Source organism: Rhinatrema bivittatum, chromosome 5 (assembly GCF_901001135.1).
Source record: "Rhinatrema bivittatum chromosome 5, aRhiBiv1.1, whole genome shotgun sequence".
NCBI classification, from domain to species: Eukaryota; Metazoa; Chordata; class Amphibia; order Gymnophiona; family Rhinatrematidae; genus Rhinatrema; species Rhinatrema bivittatum.
This window is the reverse complement of record NC_042619.1, coordinates 212,589,100-212,613,265: the sequence shown is the minus strand read 5'-3', so window position 1 is coordinate 212,613,265 and position 24,166 is coordinate 212,589,100. Positions and strand designations below refer to the sequence as shown.

Sequence of the window (24,166 nt, the reverse complement as noted above, 5' to 3'; positions counted from 1 at the left end):
CGATAGCTAAAGCCAGAAGAATTCTGGGCTGCATAGAGAGAGGAATAACCAGTAAGAAAAAAAGAGATGATAATGCCCCTGTACAAGTCCCTGGTGAGGCCGCACCTGGAGTACTGTGTTCAGTTCTGGAGTCCGTATCTCAAAAGGATAAAGACAAGATAGAGGCGGTCCAAAGAAGAGCGACTAAAATGGTGAGGGGTCAGCATTGGAAGACTTACAAGGAGAGGCTTTCAGAGACCTGAAAGCTTTTAATGATGCACAATCATCAAACCTTTTCTGTTGTAAAGAAATCAATAGCACAAGGGGTCATGAAATGAAACACCAGGGAGGACGACTCAGAACCAATGTCAGGAAATATTTCTTCACGGAGAGGGTGGTGAATGCCTGCGATGCCCTTTCGGAGGAGGTGGTGAAGACAAAAAGAGTGAAGGAATTCAAAGGGGCATGGGATAAACACTGTGGAGTGCATGAGGGGTATTGAGGGTAACCTGCTGGTGTGGCAGTTGCTACCCTTAACCAATAAGCCTTGATACTGTTAATGCAACTCCATCATCGCTCTCTGCTGCAACAGCAGTGGGAAAAGGGGAACTGGATTCAAACATCAACCAACGAGGGCCCTGACTTTTACGGTTTGGGGAAACAAATAAACATGGGGGTAACTTGCTGTTGTGGCGCTTATTACCCTTAACCAATAAGCCTGATACTTTTGATGCAGCTCCAGCATTGCTCTCTGCCTCCACGGCAAGGGTTAAGGGAAATTGGATTCAAACAGTATCGGAGGGCCCTGGCTTTTATAGTCTGGGAAACTGATAAGAACAGGGGTAACCTGCACAGTGCAGCAGATACTGGCATAAGCTTGCTGGGTGGATCATTTAGTCCTTTTCTACCATCATTTCTATGATTCTATGTTTCTATGTAAAACCACACCACGCTGTAATCATAGTCCCACTTTTTAAAACTGTTATGTTATATTTGTGCATGCCACTTATACCAAATACAAAATGTAAAATCCCAAGCTGCTTAATATCTGTGTGAATGAAACACTTATAATATATCCATTCAGCTGGCAAGGATCTCCAGGCTGCTTCATAATCATTCTGAAAGACTTCCGAGATCTAAAGTCCAAATGGACTTTTAAATTATTATTCATAGGTTGCTAAATCAAATACTTCCCTGGATCAAAAGGTCAAAGCTGCACTCGACAAGATCCTGTTTCAAGTAACTGCATTGTCCCTTCTTCTCTGAGAAAGTCGTTCACAGGGTTTCTCCATGTACAATGTCCCTTCACTTCATTCATTTAAGAGCACATTCGTGGTATCTCATATTGAAACAATAATTATATGACTAGGAGATTTTTTTGGCAGCTACTTTGAAATACATGTTTTGATATTGCCAGCCTTTTGGAAATGGTTTGTGGTTGTGCTTTAGACATGTAACACATTAGGATGTGCAGCCAATTAAAATGACATGGAAAACACCCATACTATTTTTTATGTCGTATTGTCTGTCATTTCCTAACCAGTAGTGACACCATATCAACACAATGGATATAATAATTTTAAAAGGAAACTAGTCCTATCCCATTCTCACTGCACACTTTTCTTTGCCCTGACTCACTTTTGAGCAACATTGCATATCAACAAACAAGATACCTCTGTATTCCATAACTATGACACTTCAGTCTCCACTACACTCTTCCCAGGGCAGCATGTACTGATAGCTCCAGACAGCACTGTACTGAACAACCTACAACAGAATGATGTCCTGCTACCGTTTTGGAGAAAAGGAAAGCTAAGCAATTGTATGCAAGCTTGTAGGTTCTTTTACAGATACATCGTTTCACCATACCTTCCATACTGAGTCATGATTCCTGGGGGGAAGTAAGCTGTGTAGCACCCGCCAGAGTATTGCTCCTCACACCAGTTCTTCTCTTCATAATGCACCGGCTGCAAGAAAAGTCCCAGAAGTGAAATAAAGACATCCCACTTTGCTGCCACCAAATGCCTGGGATTCCCTTAAACTGATGGTAATAAGGGACAAGAACTAAGGAGTTATCTCCCATTTACTGCCCTTGTCCTTTCTACTGTTAAATAGAGTAGGTTAAGTCTTATCTTTTCTTTGAGAAGTTAAACCTTTTTTCAAGTCAAAGTAAGGAGACCAAAAGTTTGAGAGATCAGTTGTATTGCCTTTGAACGGACAGTTCCTCCTTTTCATTAACAAATGAATATACTTTTCATTCACTCTTGCAATGTAATTTAATGGGAATCTGTGACAGGCCCCCACCATTCCCAACTACACATCTCAAAATGTCCCCCAAAACAGCTTTTGAAAGTTGGCTGTCCTTGAAAAGGCACAGGACTAAGCTGAAAAAGATAGAAACAAGATCATTAAAGCAACAGTACCTCTAGGACTAATCACAGTAAAGAGGTCCACTGCAGATAAAAATCACTTGGGATGTCTACATGTGCCTGCTGTGCAGCTCTCAGGTCAGGACTACTCAATCTAGTTCTTAAATATCATGAGGTTCGCATTCAGTTACTGCCCGGATAGCAAAGTTAGCCAGATACATTTATCCAGCTAACTTTAGAGGTATATTCAATAATGCAGCCACACTATTGAATCTAGCCGGCTATCTTAAATATAGCCAGCTAACTCTATCCGGCTAACTTTAGGGCAGACCTTTGGCATGATCACACTTATCCAGCTAAGTTATCCAGCTAACTCTGAATATCGGAATTAGCTGGATAACTTAGCTGGCTAACAATGAGGTTCATATTCAAAAACCATTTAGATGGATAACTCAAAAGTTATCCATCAAAATGGCAAATTTGACATATTCAGCCACATATCTGGCTAAATTATAACCAGATAAGTAATTAGCGGGTGTTATGGGGAGGGTTCAGTTATCCGGCTAGCGCAAGCTGGAGCTGCTGAGAGCGGGAAAGTGGGTTCCTCTCTTCCGGCAGGAAACTTTCTGGTATTGGAGAAGGGGAAGTGAGGATGGGCAGGGTTGGAAAGGATAGGGGATGGATGTCCTCAGATATTGGCACTGCGGGTTGCAGGGGAGGGAGGGGTGGGAAAGCCTGATCTTTGTTAGTAGGAAAAAATGGGACTCGGGGGGGGGGGGGGGGGGGGGGGTCCCAGGCCTGCAAACCCAGGGACTTTAAAAATATTTATGGGTTGATACATTAAAATCACGGGAGAGCGGGCGAGTGCCCGCTCTCCCAGCGCACACATAGGCCACTCTCCTAAGCGCACAATTCAGAAAAGCAGTTTCCTGGTGCTGAGAGAAATTAACACCTACCTTTGGGTAGGCGCTAATTTTTGAAAGTAAAATGTGCGGCTTGGCTGCACATTTTACTTACTGTATCGCGCAGGAATGTCTAAAAGGCCCATCAACATGCATTTGTATGTTATTTATTTATTTATTTATTTATTATTTTTATATACCGACATTCGATCTCAATTGAGATATCACACCGGTTTACATTCAGGTACTGTAGGTATTTCTCTATCCCCAGAGGCTTACAATCTAAGTTTTGTACCTGAGGCAATGGAGGGTAAAGTGACTTGCCCAAGGTCACAAGGAGCGACAGCAGGACTCGAACCCTGGTCTCCTGGTTCATGTTGCGGGCGCTATTAGTTTCGGGGGGGTTGGACGCACGTTTTTGACGCGCTATTACCCCTTACTGAATAAGGGGTAAAGCTAGCGCTCGAAAACGCGCGTCCAAACGTGGGGTAACAGTGCGCTCTGCCGGAATGCACTTTACTGTATTGGCCTGTTAGAGAGGTTGGAAAGATGTAGGAAGCACAGCCCTGCAACGCCATGTTTGACGTTTTGTGGGGGAGGTGGGGATTGAGCCATTGGTTCTTTCATTTTTTTTTTCGACAGTACTACTTACTAGCTGGATAACTTTTAAAGATATCCAGTTAACTGCACGTTATCTGGTCACACGAGGACAGATAATTTAAAACCTATCTGGCTACATTTGAATATAGCCAGTTAGGTTTTTAACATTATCCGGCTACATGTAGCCAGATAACTTTAGTTTAGTTTATTCAACGGAACGTTTATCCCATTGAATATAGGGACGAGTTATCTTGCTATCTTTAGCTGGATAATTTGTCAGCTAAACAGCCTACTGAATATTGGTATTGAAACTTCTCCTCAAAATACCCCGAGAACAACCGTAAGTTTAGCCGGATAACAAGCTAGCCGGCTAATTGTCCAAACATTCCTTTAGCCAGATAACTTCTGAGTTATCCATCTAAATGTTTCTGAATATGGACCTCCACATTTTCAGGCAATCAGCTTCTCACAGTGTCTCATCTAGAGGCACTCAGGATGTTTCTCCCAGGATGTGACCCCGTCAGACCATCAAAAAATCTCCTGGGCCTTGCAGTTAATACTGGACAACTAAAAGCAATATACAACCTTTTTTTGGTGAATGTTTTAATGTATTATCAAGTTACACTGTGATTACATTACTTCCCACTCACACCGATTGACACAAAATCTAAGTCAATCTGCCTTAGTGCTCTAGCATGTCTTAATGGGTGATTGATAAGAAGGGCACATGAATTCCACTGTCATCATCAGAGTACTGGTGTGCTATGAAATTAATATTCAGCCGCTAAGCAGCTTGCTAAGTTAGCCAGATACACTTATCTAACTGGCTATCTTAAAGCCAGCTGGATGAATATATCCAGCTAACTTTAGGACAGCCCTATGGTACTACCTGAGTTAGCCAGTTAAGGTTAATCGGCTAACTCCACTCCTCCCCATAACACCCCTGACTTATCCAGCTATATTCCAGCTGGATATCTCATTATCTGGCTAGAATAAAGCCGGATAAGTCTTTTAATATTGCAGCTGAGCCATTTAGATGGATAACTTTTCAGTTATCCATCTAGTGAGCTCTCATCACTAGAAACAACCTGGAGACATGCAGAGGTGAGAACCCTGGGCTGCAGATGTGCTGTGCGGAGAAGTGAGGGTGCAGTTCCTGAGGGAGAAAAGTGAAGGAAGAATGCATCGCAGACTTATGTGTTTTCTAGTCCCAGAAGGGTGGGGCAGAGATTCAGCAGTGGGGAAGTGCAATGATTATGTACAAGTGTATATGATTAAAAGGGCTTTCCAGAGCAACAAAAGACCTGGGAAATGGTGGAACAAGGCACACAGGGGCCGATACATTGGATGCGCATTTTCGACACGCTAGCGTTACCCCTTATTCAGTAAGGGGCCGAAAACGCGCGTCCAATCCCCCAAACCTAATAGCGCCCGCAACATGCAAATGCATGTTGCGGGCGCTATTAGGTATTCCCGCACGATTCAGAAAACAAAATGTGCAGCCAAGCCGCACATTTTGCTTTCAGAAATTAGCGCCTACCCAAAGGTAGGCGCTAATTTCTTCGGGCACCGGGAAAGTGCACAGAAAAGCAGTAAAACTACTTTCATGTTAAAAAGTAAAAACTGCTTTTCTGTGCACCCTCCAACTTAATATCTTGGCGATATTAAGTCGGAGGTCCCGAAGGGTAAAAAAAGTAAAAGAAAAATTTGAAGTCGGCCGGTGGCTGTCGGGTCGAAAACCGGACGCTCAATTTTGTCAGCGTCCGGTTTCCGAGCCCGTGGCTGTCAGCGGGCTTGAGAACCGACGCCGGCAAAATTGAGCGTCGGCTGTCAAACCCGCTGACAGCCGTCGCTCCGTTCCAAAAGGAGGCGCTAGGGATGCGCTAGTGTCCCTAGCGCCTCCTTTTGCCTGTTTTTACAGCCGGGCCTCATTTAAATACAGAATCGCACGCACAGGAGAGTGGCCTGTGGGCGTGGGCGCCCGCTCTCCCGCATTTTTACTGTATCGGCCTGACAATGAGGAAGCCAGAAAGAGTGCTGTCAAGAAGGCTCTACCAAGGAGGAATGAGGATGTGCAGCCAGAAGAGCTAGGACTGGTCAGATAGGACTATGGTGAGCACGAAGCCACCATTACTGGAAGGCCAGAGAGCCTGAAGGCAGCTGGTAGGACCCACAGCACAGGGCTACATCCTGGAAAGTGCTGGCAGGGAGGTGGCGTGGCCGAGGAGCAAGGGCTGGTCACGCAGGACTGTGGTGAGGATGGAGCCACCATTACCGGCAGGCAAGGAAGCCTGAGGGAAGCCGGCAGGACCCACAGCTCAAAGCTAGCCACATCGTGTCGCAGTATAACTTGGGAGGTAAAGTCTGAGTCTATTACAGGGAACAGGAGGTCTGCCTGCACCAGAATGTGTGCTTAAAAAATTGTTGTCTTCTGTATAAGCTGAGATGTGACTGAGCCTATGGCGTAACAGGTTAGCAAATAAACCCTGCTGTTTCCGTGCCTCTGACTGCACTTGTGAGTGTTTGGACAATTGGGGCAGCAGACTTGGGCACGGACAAGTGACTCGTCACAACAAATACCAGGACAAGACAAAGGCCCAATGAGGAAGGGCAAACAGAGAATACTGGGAAGGTTCTGGATTCCATCTGTCTGCTCGGCAGGACCTGCATCTCTGGTTTTAACTTGTACCATAAGGCCAGCCCTTTCTGTAGGTTCAAAACGAACTCCCCGCTTCTCAGTACATTTGGTCTCCTCATCGGACTCTCCATGGCGCAATGCGCTGCTGCATGTCTACTGGCCCGCACGCCAACTAAGGTTATCACAGAGAGGACTTTTGGCTGTACCTTCCAGGCAGCAAGCCTGGTTTGTTACTACAAGAGATTGTGCTTTATCAACCGCAGCCCTTATTTTGGAAACTCTCTCCCTGAAGCACTGCATCTGGTGGACAACATGAAGACATCTAAGACCTTGCTTAAACCTTTTTTGTTTAAACAGACTTATTATTAATACCTTCTGAAAGCTTCTAGTGGTTGTACAGCATACAAAATGTTATGTTTTATGTTTTAAGTTTTGTTGTGATATCTATAATTTATGATTGTTTTATTTGTACATCACTTGGTACCCATGCATAAGCGATTCATACATTTTAAATAAAGAAGTGACACAAAGCCTTTACTGTATATGCTTTTTTTCTGCTGAGACAGAAACAGTAAAGAGAGGACTCTGAGAAGCCCAGGAGGTCATAAAAAATAAAGCATGAAAAAACTTCCAAATCCTGCTGTATGCATTTTTACTGACTTCCAAAACTTCCTAACCCCTAGTTGCCAAGGTGTCTCACTCTGCAAAGATCGCTGATGACTGTCAGCATTTTCCCTCTGGTTATTCAAAGCAGCAAAACAAGTCATACAGGGAGATTATCTGTTAATGTTTGGCGCATGTTTTCAGGTGCCAACTTACATGTAAAGCTTCCTCTGCCCCCAGGACCTTGGCATACAGTGCGCAGATTCTCCTCTGCCTATGGAAGAGAAAGTTCAGAAGAGCAGCCCTCATGTCATTTAAAAACCCACATCCCAAGCGTCTTACATTTTATCTCTTCACATCGGTTTCAGTAACACAGCACTGGAGGTTGAAAGTTTGCTTTCTTTAGGACATTGCATCAACAATGCCAAAAAGAGAGGCAGGTTTCCTGCTTCTGTAATGGGTTAGTTAGCTCTAAGGTCAAAATAGATCATGTTAAACCGCTGGGCAAGAGGACGGATAACCCAAAAGATCAATGTTGTTTTGATATGTATTCTTGCCTTCCATGGGAACTTGTTCTGATGCCTGCCCAAATCTGTGCAACAGGCCCCATGCACAGATCTAATCCTACTGGGGCCTTCTAATTTATAACTGCAGGATAGAAGCCTTTGACAAAAAGAACCATAAAACATCTGGAAAATGGGCTCTTTCTTTACCTTTCTTCTTTGCTCAGATGAGCCAGTCTCCTAGATTTTCGAGCAAGGATGAACCTACAGAAGCAATGACAGGAATTTATTCACTTTAAAAAAATATATCCTGCTTGATAATCAATTCTCAGCAGTTAACATTAAAAACGTGCATAAAATAAACCAAAAAAAGCGTAAAAATAAATCAGCAGAAACTAAACAAGGTAAATCAAATAACAAAAATGACTGGAATGGCGACTTAGCGTGGGATGAGTGAAAGAAGCTGAATAATGCAGCAAGGCTCAGGGATTCCCAGGGCACCTTTCTTTCATCCACACAGGACCATTCCAGTTAGCCCATGAGGCACCATCGCTGCTGGTGGAAACCCCATGCTTTGGATGCTGCGTGAGCCAAGAGGATGAAGATAGAGTGCCTTGAGGTATCCCCAAGAACGTAGTTGAGGTCTGGGTGCAGTGTGCGCTTCCTGGAGTGCCTGTTTACACTTATAACATTATCTTTGTGTTTAAATAATCAGCTTCCAAGGTGCTCTAGGGAGAGAGGGAAGGGGAAGCCAGGGTTTGGATAAGGTGGATTAATATGCTAGGATAATATTTACAAAATGTTTACAATTGCATTCGTTTAACAATTACTAACTGAGTTCCCCTAAGGGCAATGTTTTCCTGTCCTCGGCTTCTTTTTCAATCAATTGCTTTTTCACTGTCATAAAAAGGCTTGTCAGGGTGGACTATAAAATGTGACATGTCACAACAGAGAGCACAAGGGCCCCCGTCTACAACTCTAATCCAGAGTCCCCGACTCTCTTTTGTTATTCAAAAGCCGACCCACAGTGCCCTTGCTGTTTTAGTGATAGGTGGATTCGCTGGCTTATCTGTGAATTGCGAGTAAGTTCATGGCACTCGTACATTTTCCCCCCATAAAAACGAGGCATTTAATGAGTGTTTCGGGAGCAGGAAGTAAAACCAGGCCAAAGAAAAATGCATAAAGCACACACCCTGGCTCTGGCAGTGCAGTTTTTATTATGCAGTTTGATGCTCTTTGATGGCTTCATTTTCACCAGATTTCAGGAGCTATTTTTTTCAGTTAGGTGCTTGTATCCCAGATGCGTTTAGATTCGGAAGGGTGGGAGGGTGCAAGATGCGCTTTCAAAAAACTTTTAATATCCCTCAGGAATAAAATCAGAATGGAAACTGAGAAATGTAATAGCTGTGTGTTCACGTAGCCAGCTCCATAGTGCAGGGTCAGTGCAGAAGCTTTGGTAATAGGTTTGAAAGCAGAGCTGCAGGAGGGCAGTAGCAGACATTATTGTATTTATCAGAAAGGCCTTATCTAATCAGTTCTCTAAGCTGAAAGTCTCCTGGGCATTTTATGTACCGCACCTACTTATCACTTCACTGTTACTACAACCCTGAATCAAAACATGGGATTGCTTTGTTAATGCACTTAGATTAGGAAAAGTACAGAATGGCAAAACGGCTGCAGGTGAGAGATGTTTGATTTTTTATTGGAGTAACTTCATACATTCATGAAAGTCTTTTGAGGGTTGCACACCTTTCAGCAAGATAAGCGACCTCACCCCTGGCGCTGATCCGATGACGGGCGTGCAACTCTCACAAATGAAATTAGTCCAGTAAAAAAGGTGTTCACCGGCAGTCTGCTGATTCTGATTCCAGCATCGTGTCTCCTTCTCCTACTCAGAATCTTTACCCCATGATGGCCGCGACGCTCCCATCCGGTTTGGTGTCGTCCAATGTCAGGCCAATCTCGGCCTCTTCGTCTTCGATGATCATGGTGCCGCAGAGGTCTGCAAAATAATGAGAGTGAGTCAACTAAATGCGGCAAGGAAGGGTATGACCTTAAGGGCTTGGTTAGTGCCACCCGCTGAACTCTGCTTCCTTGCATAACATGGTGTACCTTGCAAGGGCCAGATCTACTAAGCTTATCTTCCATTCGCACACAATGGGAGAAAGATTCCAGCACCTCTGGCCCCCTCTTCTTCCTTCTTTTCCAAACCCCTTGCCCATCTGGCAGGTAGATGCTCTGAAGCGGGATAAGGATAACATGACCTCCAGTGCAAGCCTGGGTGATGAGGTCACCACATCTGGCAGGAGGTGTAGAAGTGTCAAAGAAAATGCCATGGCAGTTTGGCAGAAAAAGGCAGAAGCCAACGCTGGAGGCTGACTCTGGGATCTCTGCAGCCCGCAACCTGCAGTTTCCAACAGTGGAATCTGGAGGGCTTGGGGCCCCGGGGGGGACATTGACCCTTCTGCCTTTCTCTTAATCCCGCCCTGCTGACAAATTTAAATATGGGGAATCAACTTGGCATCTGAAATGTAAACCTTAATGGGCTCTTGTTTGGGATGATTACAAACGTACCCTTTTTTCTCCAGAAGGGCTCCTTGTAATACACCATGCACTTAATGACAGATCCCATGGGGACGCGATTGATCAGCTGATTCCTCAGTGGAGATAAAGGAGGGTTGAAATGGATATTTAGGCCCAGGACTGGAGGAATGGCACTAATAACATATTTGGCCTAGAAGAAAAATATTTATCAACAGTAGTAATAATAATAATAATAATAATAATCATGATAAATGTGCGCCCATGGTGCCAGTCCTGAAAACATAAGAGATAACTATGGCTTCTGTTCTTTGGTGTTTATAAATTGTACAATTAGGTCTTTATTTTCTAGCTAATCAGGGTTTCTTTGAGGCTACAAAAATTCAGTGTTTATCGGTGTTTTCACGGCACAGGTACTATTGCTGGGTACTTTTTCCGTTGAATCAAATATATGCATTTTGTGCAGCTCAGGAGTCGTCAGCTTGGAAAAGGCACAAAGGCAGAGGGGAGGACCAAGGCAGGCAAGGGAGGGAGGAGAAAATTCCAGGGTGTTTTATCAGTGTTTATAGGTTAAAACCTAAAATCAGAAGCCCTAAATATGACCCAGAGCCGCAGAGAGCTCCAGAAATACCTTGCATCATGCAAACGCTGAAGAAAGAATTTGGGGGATTCAGGTGGTAATGCAACAATGGTAATTCATTAACCTGCAATGCAGCTCTCTCTATGGCCTGGTACCTGCTCTTCCTCTGCAGATCCGAAAGACCCATTTGAAATCATGAACCAGAGCCCATTTGCTGCAGGGAAATGCAATTTACCTGGGCATGTACACCTCACTGAAATGTGCCCTCCTGAGTCCATAGATATCATCTGAAAATCTACGTGCATTGTCTTTCAGCAAACTTCTGTCCGTAGAGAAGCAGCTGCCAAGTCTCGCCCATGGATTCTGTAATTTCCCTTTGAAAACTGCCTATGGGTAAAAAGTTATCCCTGGATGCTGCATCTGGTTTTTTGTTGTTTTTTTTGCTGGAAGACAGCATGCGTAGATTTCAAGGTGAACTCTACTCGTGTCCTTCAGGCACGCCGCCCCTCGGTCCAGCTGACACTCTGGGCACTGTGGAAGCCCCCGCGTGTACTCTCAGCCAGGCTCAGCAGGGCAAATTTCGGACTGGCCAATTTACCCGGACCACTGCCCAGCTCAGACCATATGTGCTTGCTTTATAGGTCTTTCCCCTCTGTCTCTCCTTTGTGGGAGTCTCTCTCTCTCTGTTTAACCGCCTGGTGAGAGCAAGGATGGGTCTCTACTTGTTTGCTTACGGATTATTTTATAATTTGGTAAGGAAGCTAATAAAAGACTCATTTCTAAAAGCTTTGACTAATGCGACCTAATAAAACAGGACATACAGCACATGCCAGAGCCCCATGCTTGCGGCAGGCACTGTTCCTGCCAAGCTGAGGCCTATGGTATTTGGGGTTAGCAGAGGATCACACCAGTAAAGCCAAAACCACAGACTGGTCAGAGGCAGGAAGCAGGGGGTAAATTATCCTAAACCTACTACAGAAAAACTGGATGAGCTCTGCCTACATTAAGTGTGACATGAGGATGCCATGACCATGGGGTATGTATATGTGCTGGAGGACCCGCAGATATTTTTTTTTTATTATTTAATGTTTATTAATAGCACAAAGAATTGTAACACTGGATAGCAGGTAAATCTCTAACAACAAACAACACTATTGTACATTGGAAATAAAGTGCTGCCATGAAATAAAATTGTGAACAAATGGTGCTATCTTTTCATTATTATACCCCCATCCCTCCCCTTGTAGAACTTCTAGGTGGTCAATCAGATATCCAAAGCAGATATGCAGCAATGGTAAGAGTACAAGCCCAAACAGCATATGACCCCCCTGGGGAAGAGAGCAAAAATCAAAGGACAAAGAAAGAGAGGCACTCAAAGAAACAAATACTAAACCCACCCAAAACCTGGAGCGGGTCCCAGGCAATGCTACTACAGATCTGATAGGTAATCATTTGGTTCCCTTAGACTTCCAATGTATATAAGGCCCCTACACTTTCTCAAATTATGCTACCTTATTATTACGTATAGCAGTTAGCTTACTCATTATAGAACACCCTGTCTGGGTGTATATGCATATCAGGCATTGAGGGTACGGTAGGTTGGCACCAGCAGGCTGCAATTTTGCATCTGACTGCCATAACCACCTGCTGTGCCCAAATTTCCAAAACACCAATCTCATCGTAAATGGGTACCTTAAGGAATTAAAAAAAAAAACAAAACTATATAGATTTTGGTGCTGGAAGGGGTACAGGAGTGGGGTACTTTTCTACACCTCTGGTGGGAATGCCCGAGTATCGGGGTACTTTGGGATGCAGTGCTCACTTTTATCCCCTGGGGGATATTCAGGTTCCTAAGGATCCCAAACCTCTGTGGGGACAGAGCTCTTTCAGCAATTTGGGCACAGCAGGAGGTTATGGCAGTCAGATGCGAAATAGCAGCCTGCTGGTATCGATCTACTGCATCCTCAATGCCTGATGTGCTTATACGCCTAGACAGGCTGTTCCATATGAATAAGCTAACTGCTATAGACATCCTACTCAACCGGACAGGTGTTAGATACCATCGATAGAGTACTTTATACTAGTTTGTACCACCGATAGAGTACTTTATACTAGTTTGTACGCCACCCGTACAAACTAGTAACCCTTCTCTACCGCAGCTTAATCCAATGTTTTCCTAATCTTAGCAAGTACATAGTTCCGCAGCAAGACTAAACTTGATTCACTAACATGTCTTCTTCCATTTCTTTTATAATCTAACACATGCGCATTATAAGATAAATTTTCGTTTTTCCCCTTCTATTATGTTCCTAGTTTTTCCCCACATACTCTGTCCCAAGTTTTATGCCCTGTTCTATGTAATTAGCATTCTCTCATGCTTGTTTTTCAGTTACAATGTAAACCGAGACAATATGCAATTTTGCATGAATCCCGGTATATAAAAATGTTAAATAAATAATAAATAAATAAATATATCCATTCTCCTTAATAATTGAGGACCCAGAATTCCAACTTACTGCCAGGAAGCTCTGGTTCCAATCCTTATCAGCCAGCATACCCACCCAGATCCTGTTCCCAAGCAATATGGAATGTCATTTTCCCTGGAGGATCTCAATTCAACCAAGCATATATCGTAGAGATGGGTTTAGAAATCCTGTCAGCTTGGTCGCAAAAATGTTCAAACAGAGACTTGCCCTTCTTAAGCTCCCGACCCACCTTTGCAGTAGAGAAATAATGTGATAGCTGATTGTAAGCAAACAGGTCCAACTCAGTAATTGGGTAAGATTGCCGCAACTCTGAAAACGGCAGCAACTTCTGACATCCCATAATTGCTCCCACTTATACAAACCCTTCTTTCTCCAACGGTCTATAGCGCTCTGCTCGTTCCCAGGAGGAAAACAGCAGTCAAAAAGGAAGGAAGTTAGGTGATAAGCCTGTTTGACCCCCATCAGTAAAGATTTCCACTCACCCCAACCTTATAAATTGACCAGGAAAAAGGGGATAAGCCCACATATATTTGGGGATTTGGTCTCACAGGGCATTCATTAGGCATGTTTTGATTTGTATGGATCAATTTTGCATATTTTTGAAAGATATTATTAAATTGTTGCCATTTGTCAGTACCCAATGATGTCATTCGTTTCGACCCAAATTTGCAAAGCACCAGTCTCATCGTAGATGGGTATCTTAAGGAATTAAAAAAAAACTATACAGATTTTGGAATGAACTCTTTAACCCTGATGAAGGTCTCATTTTGAAACCAAAACGGTACTGAAACTATTTAATACAATTTTGGTAGCTTTCACTAGAGCGGGCTGCCGCAGACTTTTCATTCTACGGCACCGTCCTCTTGGGTTTCAGTAAATCTTTTTGGACTGCTCTGGAAATGAGGAACATGGTAAGATGCTGTGGGGTATGCTTTGGACAGGTTTGTGAAAGAAAGGACGGAAGAAGAAGCACAGAGGAGAGAACGAGAGAGAATGTATGGGAATAACCCTGGGGGGGTACAGCAAATGAGCATACGTGCCTCGTAGACGTCGTGGTGCAGAGTTTCCACGAGGACGCTGTCGCCGGTCTGATCAACACGGATCACGGGTTCTTGCAGCTTCACGTGCCCTTCCAGACGCTCCATTATCCTCTCGCTGATCTGACCTGATCCCCCAATAAACTTCCTCTCCTGGGTGGAAGGAAACCAGTAAAACAGAGCCCTCCCAAGGCCTTATCAGACACACGTAAATAAGGGGCATGAAGTTGAAGTAAAATTGCCCTTGATTATGCAGCTCATTTCCCAGAAATTCATGGGCATTATTTTTTATTTATTTAAATTGGGGAGGGAGTTTGAGGAACAGCAACAGAAGACGTGGAATGACCTCCCTAATTATAAAGGCTTGACAACAGCTTCCTCTCGATATTCTGGGGACTGTTCCCGAGCTCCCAGCACCGACTGCATACTCCGCTCACTTACTGGTGCATAAGGGACTGGGATTCATTTGAACTTTAAAAACACTCCTTATCCTCAAACCCAGCAGTGGAAATGTTTTTAAAGCAAATCTGGGCATTTTACGTTCCAAATAAGGAATGGTAAAAAAAACTGCTTGGAAAGACTCAATATTTTTACTTTTCTATACAGTATTAATTATTGTACCAGAACTCTCTCTCTCTCTCTCTTCCTAACATGACAAACATCATCTGCAATGCATAATGGGAGCCTGATTGCTGTTCCCCTTTTTTCTGGGATGCGGAAGCATAAGACATGTGACCAACCCCCTGCCAACCCGCCTGAGGGTCTGCATTTTATCTTCTATTGCTTTAGCAGCCGACGGGTGTTCTCTTTGGCAGCATGGAAGGATTAATGGCTTCTCTGTACCTGTCCTCCATTAGTCGTCGAGAATATCCTGGTGGTTCCCCCGCACTGCTTCAAGTACCACAGGAACCAGAGGGCGGAGACTTCATGGGGCTCAGAGGTGACATTAACATTGACAAAGAGAGTAGCAAACCTCTTGGTGGCGCTGTAAACAGGAAGCACAATGCATAGAGGGAAGGAACAAGTTCCAAGGTTAAAGGCTGCTTGATTTTTTTTTTAGGGTAAGGCAATTTACTTTTTATTCTTGGTAACTATAATTTCATGTTCTCATTTAATGCAATTTTTAGGTACTTGTAGAGCCTGATTCGCTAACCTCTTTTTTCTCAGATAGAGAATGGGAAAAAAGCCTTTAGTGAGTCAGGCTGTGAGTTACTTCTTCTGTAAGGAGACAACATTTCCCTAATTTAACCTTTTGAGTAATGATAAAGCATTGAAAGACAAAAAAAAACTCTGTTCAAAAGTGATACTTCAACCTTTCAAAAGAACCAGAAAGTGCATGTTTCTTTTATGCAAAATCCCTCGAGTATTGTTTTTAATATTTATAGATAAATATAATAAAACCTCAGGTCATAACTTTCAAAAGGATTTATGGGAGTAAATGGGCTTCTGAAAATTGCAACAATGTCTGCTACTTTTATGCATGTAACTCCTTCTGAAATTTACCTCCTATGGAGTGAATTTTCAAAGGAGTTACACACCTGATAATAGCACATATCGTACCATTTCCCTGCATAAAGTCCATTTACGCATGTAAAAACTTTTGAAAAAGTGTATGGTGGCAGTCAAAAAAGCAAACAGAACCTTAGAAATGATTAAAAAAGGAATAAAGAATAAAACGCAAAATATCGTCTTGCCTCTTTATTGAGCCATGCTGCAACCATACCTTAATAATAATAACTGAGTGCTGTGTGCAGCACTGGTCACCCCAGCTGAACAAAAGACACAGTGGGACTAGAAATGGTGCAGAGCAGAGCAACACATATGACAACGTGGATGGAACGGCTCCCCTGTGATGAGCGACTACGAAGGCTCGTCAGCTTGAAAAAGACACGGCTGTGAGGGGTCACAATAGAACCATGAACGAGCCATGAATGGAGTGGAACGGGTAAATGAAAGGCTATTATTTAGTATAACAAGGGGATGCTCCATGAAATTAACAACCAGCAGATTTAAAACAAATCATACAAAGGACTTTTTCACTCAGCACAAAATCAAGCTCTGGAATCTGTTGGCACAGGACATAATCGAGGCACTGAGGATTTAAGAGAACTTTGGACAAGTTCCTGGAGTTTATAACATAAGGATAGCTATTACTATCCCTGGGAGTTAGTAACAGGAAATAGGTCTACTTTATCTGCTAGGTATTTGGGATCTGGACTGGCCATTGCTGAGCTTTATAGCTCTCGGGCATTTCTTACGTTCTTCTGTTTTTAAATCCAAAGCATTCTGAAGTTAGTACACATTGTATTCAAAGGGGACAAAAGCAAGTGATAAAGCAACAGTAATCTTAATCATTTACATTTAAGAACAGAAAAACATAAGACTGGGTGGGACTAAAGGTCCATCAAGCCCAGCATCCTGTTTCCAACAGTGACCAATCCAGGTCACAAGTACCTGGCAGGATCCCAAGGGGTAGAGAGATTCCAAACTGCTTATCCCAGAGATAAGCAGTGGATTTCTGCAACTCTACCTTAATAATGATTTATGGACTTTTCCTCCAGGAACTTGTCCAAACTATTTTTAAATGCAGCTACACTAATAGCTTTCACCACAATGAATTCCAGAGCTTAATTATGCATTGAGTAAAAAAAATATATTTTATTCATTTTAAATGCATTACCTAGTAACTTCATTGTGTGCCCCTAGTCTTTATACTTTCTGAAAGTGTCAACAAATGATTAATGTTTACTCGTTCCATTCCACTCATTATTTTATAGATCTCTATCATATCTCCCCTCAGCCGTCTCTTCTCCAAGCTGAAGAATCCTAACCTCTTTAGTCTTTTCTCATAAGGGAATCGTTCCACCTGCTTTATCATTTTGGTCGCCCTTCTCTGTACCATTTCTAATTCTACTATATCTTTTTTGAGATGTGGTGACCAGAACTGCACACAATACACAAGATGAAGCCGCAGCATGGAGAGATAGAGGCATTATGATATTCTCTGTTTTATTCTCCATTCCTTTCCTAATTAATTCCTAGCATTTTATTTGCTTTCTTGGTTGCCTCTGCACACTGAGCAGAAGATTTCAACATATTATCAATGATGATGCCTAAATCCTTTTCCTGAGTGGTGACTCCTAATGTGAAACCTTGCATTGTGTAGCTATAATTTGGGTTGCTCTTCCCTAAGTGCATCACTTTGCACTTGTCCACATTAAATTTCATTTGCCATTTGCAAGCCCTGTCTCCCAGTTTTGCAAGGTCTCTTACAATTTCTCACAATCCTCTAGTCATTTAACAACTTGTATTAATTTTTTGTCATCAGCAAATTTGATCACCTCACTTTTTGTGCCCATTTGCAGGTCATTTATAAATACATTAAAAAGCAACGCTCCTAGTACAGATCCCTGGGTCACTCCACTGTTCACCTTTCTCCATTGGGAAAACTGACCATTCAGCCCTACTTTCTGTTTTTTATCTTTTAACCAGTTGGCAATACACAATAGGACTTTGCCACCTATCCCATGACTTTTTAATTTCCTAGGAAGTCTCTCATGAGGGACTTTGTCAAATACTTTCTGGAAATCCAGATACACTACATTTACCGGTTCACCTTTATCCACATGTTTATTTACACCCTCAAAAAAATGAAGCAGATTTGTGAGGCAAGACTTCCCTTGGCTAAATCCATGTTGGCTTTGTCCCATTAAACTTTACTATGCCTATCTGTACGTTCAGCAATTTTGTTCTTTATCATAGTTTCTAGCATTTTGTATGGCACAAACATCAGACTCACTGGTCTGTAGTTGCGTATAAGTAATTAGTATTTTCTGAGAAGTATCTTTTACAGCACTCTAATACTGTCAGGTCTTGGGAAAGTTATTCTCAAGGTTTCCTGGGAGATAGCGGGGACTCCATTGCCCGCTGGTCCTATCTGTCTCAGCTGTTGTGCTCTCCGGCCGCCGCAGGCCCACAGCCGGGTTCATTCACCCCTGACACCGGCTCTCTGGTCAGGCCCCTTCTCCTTCAGTGGCGGTGGGTAGTGGCTCCCCCTCCCATGCTGCTCTCTTGCCTCCCGGAGTGCTCCGCAGGGCAGGGAGTCCCTCCAGGCCCGGCTCAGCCTCTCCCCCACCACGCAACCAGACGCCGCCTCCTGTCTGGCCTAATGGCCTTAGGCGCGCACGTGCGACTCCTCTACATTTAAAGGGACCACGGCGGGAAAGTCACCAGCGGCCCCTTCTGATGACATCTACTAACTCTCCTATATAAGGCAAGCTTGCCTTGGCAACAGGTCTCCACGCTGTTCAGCTGTGCTCTGCGTTGCCTGCCTTCCTGATCCTGCTTCAGTTCCAGCACCAGTTCCTGCCTCCATCTCCCTTTCGGACGAATTCCTCGGTTCTGACCCATTGCCTGAATTCGACCTCGTGCCTTGCCGCCTGCCTCCGATTCTTCACCTGGACCCGACCTGCGCCCCACGCAGGTTCCACTTTCCCGTCTGGATTCCTCTCCCCGCAAAGCTGCCTACCTCTCGCCAGCCCTCTGGTCCTGCCTCTCGGTCTCGCCAGCTGCATTCTACAGTGGACTCCTTCGACAGCTGCTGCCCTCCGGGTGTGTCACCCTCAGGCCATCCTTACGGGATCATCCACGCGGAGGACCACCTATGTCCAGCCGGCCCCGGCACCCATGGGCTCAACCTGCGGGAAATGAGGGCTGGTATTGGCGAAGCTCCAGCGGGGCCTCTGTTTCCCGTCCGGCCTTACCTTCCGATGGTGGGGACCTGTGTGGGTTTCCCCCCACAGCTGGCGCCAACACCACCTCGGGCCAAGGGTCCGCCTCCGCATCATCTGCAGCCCACCGATGGATTTCCTCCCCCCTCTCCCCTTCCTCTGCTCTTGCACTGTGGTCAATCATTTATTTTTCTTTGAGGCTGCTTACTTATCTCATCTCCACTGCAGAAGCAGGTCCACACCCTCACAAAGTGCTACCGACAGGGACAACAACATTTTTTTACAACCGTGGCGCTGATCTCTGCCAGGTATTCTGCTGAGAAAAGTGCAGCCCTGCAAGTCCAGCCCACGAAATAGGAAAAGAAACCAACTACATTCTTACCCCCACCAATGTTTTTCCTCCCAAAACCTGTCCAGAACTTGTTTGAACTTTAGTACTGCCGGCATCACCCTCCACCCCTCCAAATAGCACCTTGCCTGAGCCTGAAGCTGTTAAATCTTGGATACTCAGCAAGTTTGGGCATGGCTAGGATCAGGATAGGTGTCATATAGAGGCTAGCCAGGTCACCCTTAATTGTATGCCAGCTGAACCAAATGAAATAGAGTCCAGCGAGACAGGATGGGTGCTGCAGCGTTGTAAGAACTGCCATTATGCTATAAACGGGATATTGTCTGTGCAGATAAAATTAGCTGACTCAGCTGGAAACACACTTTGTTGAAGCTGCTATGGCTCTGACATACACTGTATCCATTTAAACAGCTTATGCTAGTCAACAAGTTGTCCTTGCTTGCACCTGCTCATAGTCACATGAATATGCCTGTTAAGAGGAAAAAAGAAAAGAAACCCCGACCCCAATGGACTGTGGGATATCCAATCAGATGGTCTACGTTGGATGAATGAAGGAAAGGCCCCTATAACATCCTAAGACAAAGGAATGGTCTCCCTGTTTTGCCACTTCTTCGGTCTGCTGTCCGTGCCTGTTTGACAGGTTCCTGGCTGCCACACCGGAACACTTTCTGTGGTCCCTGCCTGTCTTAACTTGCTGAAAGTCACTTACAAGCCTCTCAGGAGCCGTCTTCCCATGTTCTGAGAGCTGTCTGCTGTCTCGGACTGATAAGAGATGCCTCAGACCTGGATATTGTGCATCTATCTTTTGCTTAAGCCTTGGAGATGGGTGACCTTGCCATGTGCCAGCAGTCCCCAACGCCAGACCTTGAACCAGACAGATGGACCCACTTCAAGGAGGGACTGATAGATGCTTGCACACTCCTGCCAAGCATACGTAAGACCCGGCTAGCTTTCTCTTACTGCTGGGTATTTAGACTTTAATGTGTGCAAAAAGGGCAAGTTGAAACTTATTTGGCATAAGGTTTTATTAAGGTAATGCTGAATCCAGAATGATTTATAGGTGTTGCCATAACAAATCCAAGCAATGTCTAATGTAACTGCAATTCTTTGTGAGCTAGTGCATGTCACAATAAAAACTTCATAAAGAAACCCAAAAGAAGTGTAAAGAATCTGATCTGTAAGAATTCGGGTTGTTTAGGTTTCTGAAATCCAAACAATTTCAGATATTATCTGGAGACAAATGTTCCCTAAAGACCACCTGGGAAGACCAGGTCCTGTGCACTGCAGAAAGCAATGGAAAACCACTGTGGTCTCCTTCTGCCGAAGTCCTGTGAAATAGACCATCACCACTGCAGCCATGATCATCTCGACTAGCAGACGTTTCTACAATCTCATTGCTCCTTGAGAAAAGATGTTGGTGAAATGTATTTCCCCTTAGCCGAGAAGATGATTCCTTGTTTTACTCATTACTCCAGGGATAAAATGATGGCCTGTGAGATCCCTGGAGGCATCATTAATATATTCCTACAGTGTAATAAAATATCCCTCTTTCTAAGGATCACCATCTAGGACAATCTTAGCAATAGTACTTATGTCTCATAAAGCACTACAAAGGGGTACACATGTCATTACTCTGAAGGCCAGCTGTAATTCTGCTTCTCTTGCCATCCTTCCCGATAAAGAATTATGGATTCCTAAACCACAAAATGGCGGCATGCTTCAGCTGGAAACACCCGCATTGTTTTGATAGAGGTTACATTCTTGAGCAGCTGTATTTTTCCCATCCATTACCGCCTTTCCCTGCTTGCCCACTGCCTTCCAGTAAATCACTGAAGAATAAACTACCGCTAATGGGAGCAAGAGAGGACAAGTGCATTGCTGGATAATATTTCAAGCTTATGATTAGATATTCTTCTTTGATATGTAACAGCTTTCATCTCCAGGAAGGGCAAGTCTGGTGTTAGCAATTCAAGAGCCAGAGAAGTACCAGCTTTGCTAGAGTACCCAGAGGCCTCGCCGACATCCTTAGAAGCAGAAGCCTTTATCAAAATGCAAAATGCACATTAAAATATATACTTAAACAAAAAAGGGATGCTCTGCCTGGGGTGTCAAACAATTTGAGGGACCAGACAAGCTGTACCCCGACAGTATGATGCGCTTCCTCAGCGGGTCTGCATGGTCTTTCTTGTCCTAGCAACCAAGCACTCGTGTCTGGTAGATAGATGGCCTTCTCCCTTTAATTATGTTATAAATCTTTTGTGTGACCTGAGCCTAAGACAAGAGCCGGGGGTGTGGGGATGGAGAGATGAAACACTACAATTTAATGGCTTGGAGATGGGCATGGAAAAGGGGAGCTTAATACTTCATTTGCTGATGACAGAAAACTAGTTGGGTAGAAAAGACAGTGGAGGATGCGCACCGAGGCACAGGTCTGAACACAGCGTCAACTGGCATCTCCAAGCTGCTATATTGGACCTCCTCAAGATGCCTCTGTAAAACTGCTGCCCCCCAATCCCAAAACGAGCTACAAATTTCATGCTTTTCCAAACTCAGCGGTCCTTTACACACAGGCTTAAAGTTTACTTGTGCCTTCCATCTTTTTGTTCCAAAATGCACTGCTTTTCTCCTTTATTCTCTCTCTTTCTTCCTATTCTGTTGGCACAGAGGATATCTTTAGTGCAGGGAGATCCCAAGGTACAGCCAGAGAATAAATAGGGTCTGTGGCAAGTAAGGAAAATGAGAAACCTGAATGGTCCTGGAGGTCTTTTCGATTATTTCTGTGTCTTTGATATAAAAGCTGAATAAGCTTTCACCATAGATTAACACGCGTGGCTCTGCAAAAATCTATACAAGGGTCTCCCTGAGGCATTAGAGGGGAAGTGAGTCTAGAGGAACGGAGAGAGGCACGAAGTGTGCTGGTCTGCTTTCTAGAGAGGTTTCTCCCCAGGGAAGGCCACACGGCTTTCCACACTGGGTCTGTTTCTATATTTTCTGCTATGTTGTGGGAGCAAGAGTTTCCCCCTTGTTTTGTTACGGAGGGAGGAAAACTCAACCCTCTGTAAACCTTTTTTTCTCTGCAATGTAGGATTTCTAGGATAGTTGTATACAGATAGCTGTGTTCTATCTTTGCGCAAGACACTGCGGGTGCAAACCTTTGCAGGGTGCCCATCTCAAAGGAGAAGGGAACGGAGCTGTTTCTGAAAGGCTGCAGACTGTGTTACGGGAAGAGTCTTGGAGGTGAGGGAGGCCAGAAGGCGTGCCTGAGAACTCCTTCTGCTTTCCTGGTTTGTTCATTATTGTTCCTTTTGCTGGAACAAGTACACTTTTAAAAGAGGATTTTTGTAATTTTCTTCAACTTTACTATTTTTCAGTGAAGTTTGGGTTTTGGAACAACACTGCTTGATTGGAGACAGTTATTGAGTGACTGGACATTGATGCCTTTGGGCCTTGCAGCTTTGCTGCCCCCCCCCCCCCCAATGGAAGAATCCTGATCCAGAGTTCCAGCCATTGTTCCCTACTCCTCGGTATCTCAAGGCGCCTGTTACAGGGGGGTTGCATCTATCTTTCAAAGGAGCTCTCTTATATAGCTCTCATAAATGCAGCCATACAGTTCCTCTGTGTCCTGCTCACTAACAGGTTGACGCGGTAATCTGGGCGCTAAAAAACTGTGCGCTGGTTTTCACCATCTTTGACCCCAGGTGTTAAGTTTCCAGTGATAAGAAATTCCAGGTGCACCTCTCTGCATCGGGGAGTACTGCTTAATGCCCTCATTTGCATAGGATTTCTATGCAAGGGCACTAAGCAGTTCTCCCATTTTAGAATGCACACTGTGCGTGATGAAACGCAGATCTATGGAAAAAAATCTGAACACATAGGTCAATGTGTAAGAAAGTCCGGGGGGGAATATTATGCCAAAACGATTGAGAAGGCGGTAAGACGCCCTATGATTTTGTTTGCTACTGTTCGGAAGTTAATCTCTGGACATGCTATGGATATAAGGGATTACCCTTCCTGTGAAGAGTTAGCTGATTATTTGGCGGACAAGGTTGCCAGAATTTGTGCTAATGTCCGAGTAAGATGTATGAGTGATGACGTTGAACCTCTAGGACTGAATGTTGAAGAGAAATGGTCTGATTTTACAAGAGTTTCATTGAGGGAAATGACTAGCATAATTGATCATCTAAAATCAACTTTCTGTTATTTAGATCCTTGTCCAGGATTTTTATGAGTTAATTAGGACAATAGTTAATGCATCATTTATGAGGGAACATTACCATCTCAATTAAAAGCGGCTACTATTAGACCGATTCAAAAAGATATTAAGTTATCCTCCAAAGATTTGTCTAACTTTAGACTGGTTTCTAATCTTCCCACATTGACAAAAATTATTGAGAAATGTGTCTTGGTTCAGCTGGAGGATTTTTTGGAGGAGGCCTCAGTGTTGAATGAAGGCCAATTTGGATTTCTAAAAAATTATAATACGGAATTACTGGTATTGATTTTGACAGATAAGCTGCATCAGTTATTAGATCAGAATCATACTGGGGTTTTGTTGCACCTGGACTTTGCTTCAGCATTTGATACTATCTCCCATCAAATGCTGATTTTACGGTTATGTGAGTATGGTTTACGTGGAGTGGTCTTGAGGTGGATTACCTCTTTTCTCCATGGCGGAACACAGCAGATGCAGATTGGATCCTTGTTTTCATTGTGGAGAAAGGTATTGGTAGGATCCCTCAAGGCTCTTGCCTGTCTGTAGTTCTTTTCAATCTGTTTTTGGCGTTGATTGGAAGCCTGATGAAATTGTTGGGAGTGGCTTATTATACATATGCTGATGATTTACAGATTT

General features: G+C 44.0%; 1 protein-coding gene across 1 annotated transcript in view; it reads right to left on the bottom strand.

Annotated features, from left to right (window-relative positions):
- LOC115092335 (amine oxidase [flavin-containing] B-like) overlaps window positions 1-24,166 on the bottom strand; it is a 112,197-nt gene that overhangs the window by 12,012 nt on the left and 76,019 nt on the right. The window contains exons 6-12 of the mRNA XM_029603125.1: window positions 15,082-15,223; window positions 14,242-14,391; window positions 10,169-10,328; window positions 9,500-9,596; window positions 7,805-7,858; window positions 7,308-7,365; window positions 1,849-1,946 (exon numbers count right to left, since the gene is read on the bottom strand). Coding sequence (XP_029458985.1) covers window positions 1,849-1,946; window positions 7,308-7,365; window positions 7,805-7,858; window positions 9,500-9,596; window positions 10,169-10,328; window positions 14,242-14,391; window positions 15,082-15,223 — 759 coding nt within the window. The remainder of the gene's footprint in view (window positions 1-1,848; window positions 1,947-7,307; window positions 7,366-7,804; window positions 7,859-9,499; window positions 9,597-10,168; window positions 10,329-14,241; window positions 14,392-15,081; window positions 15,224-24,166) is intronic.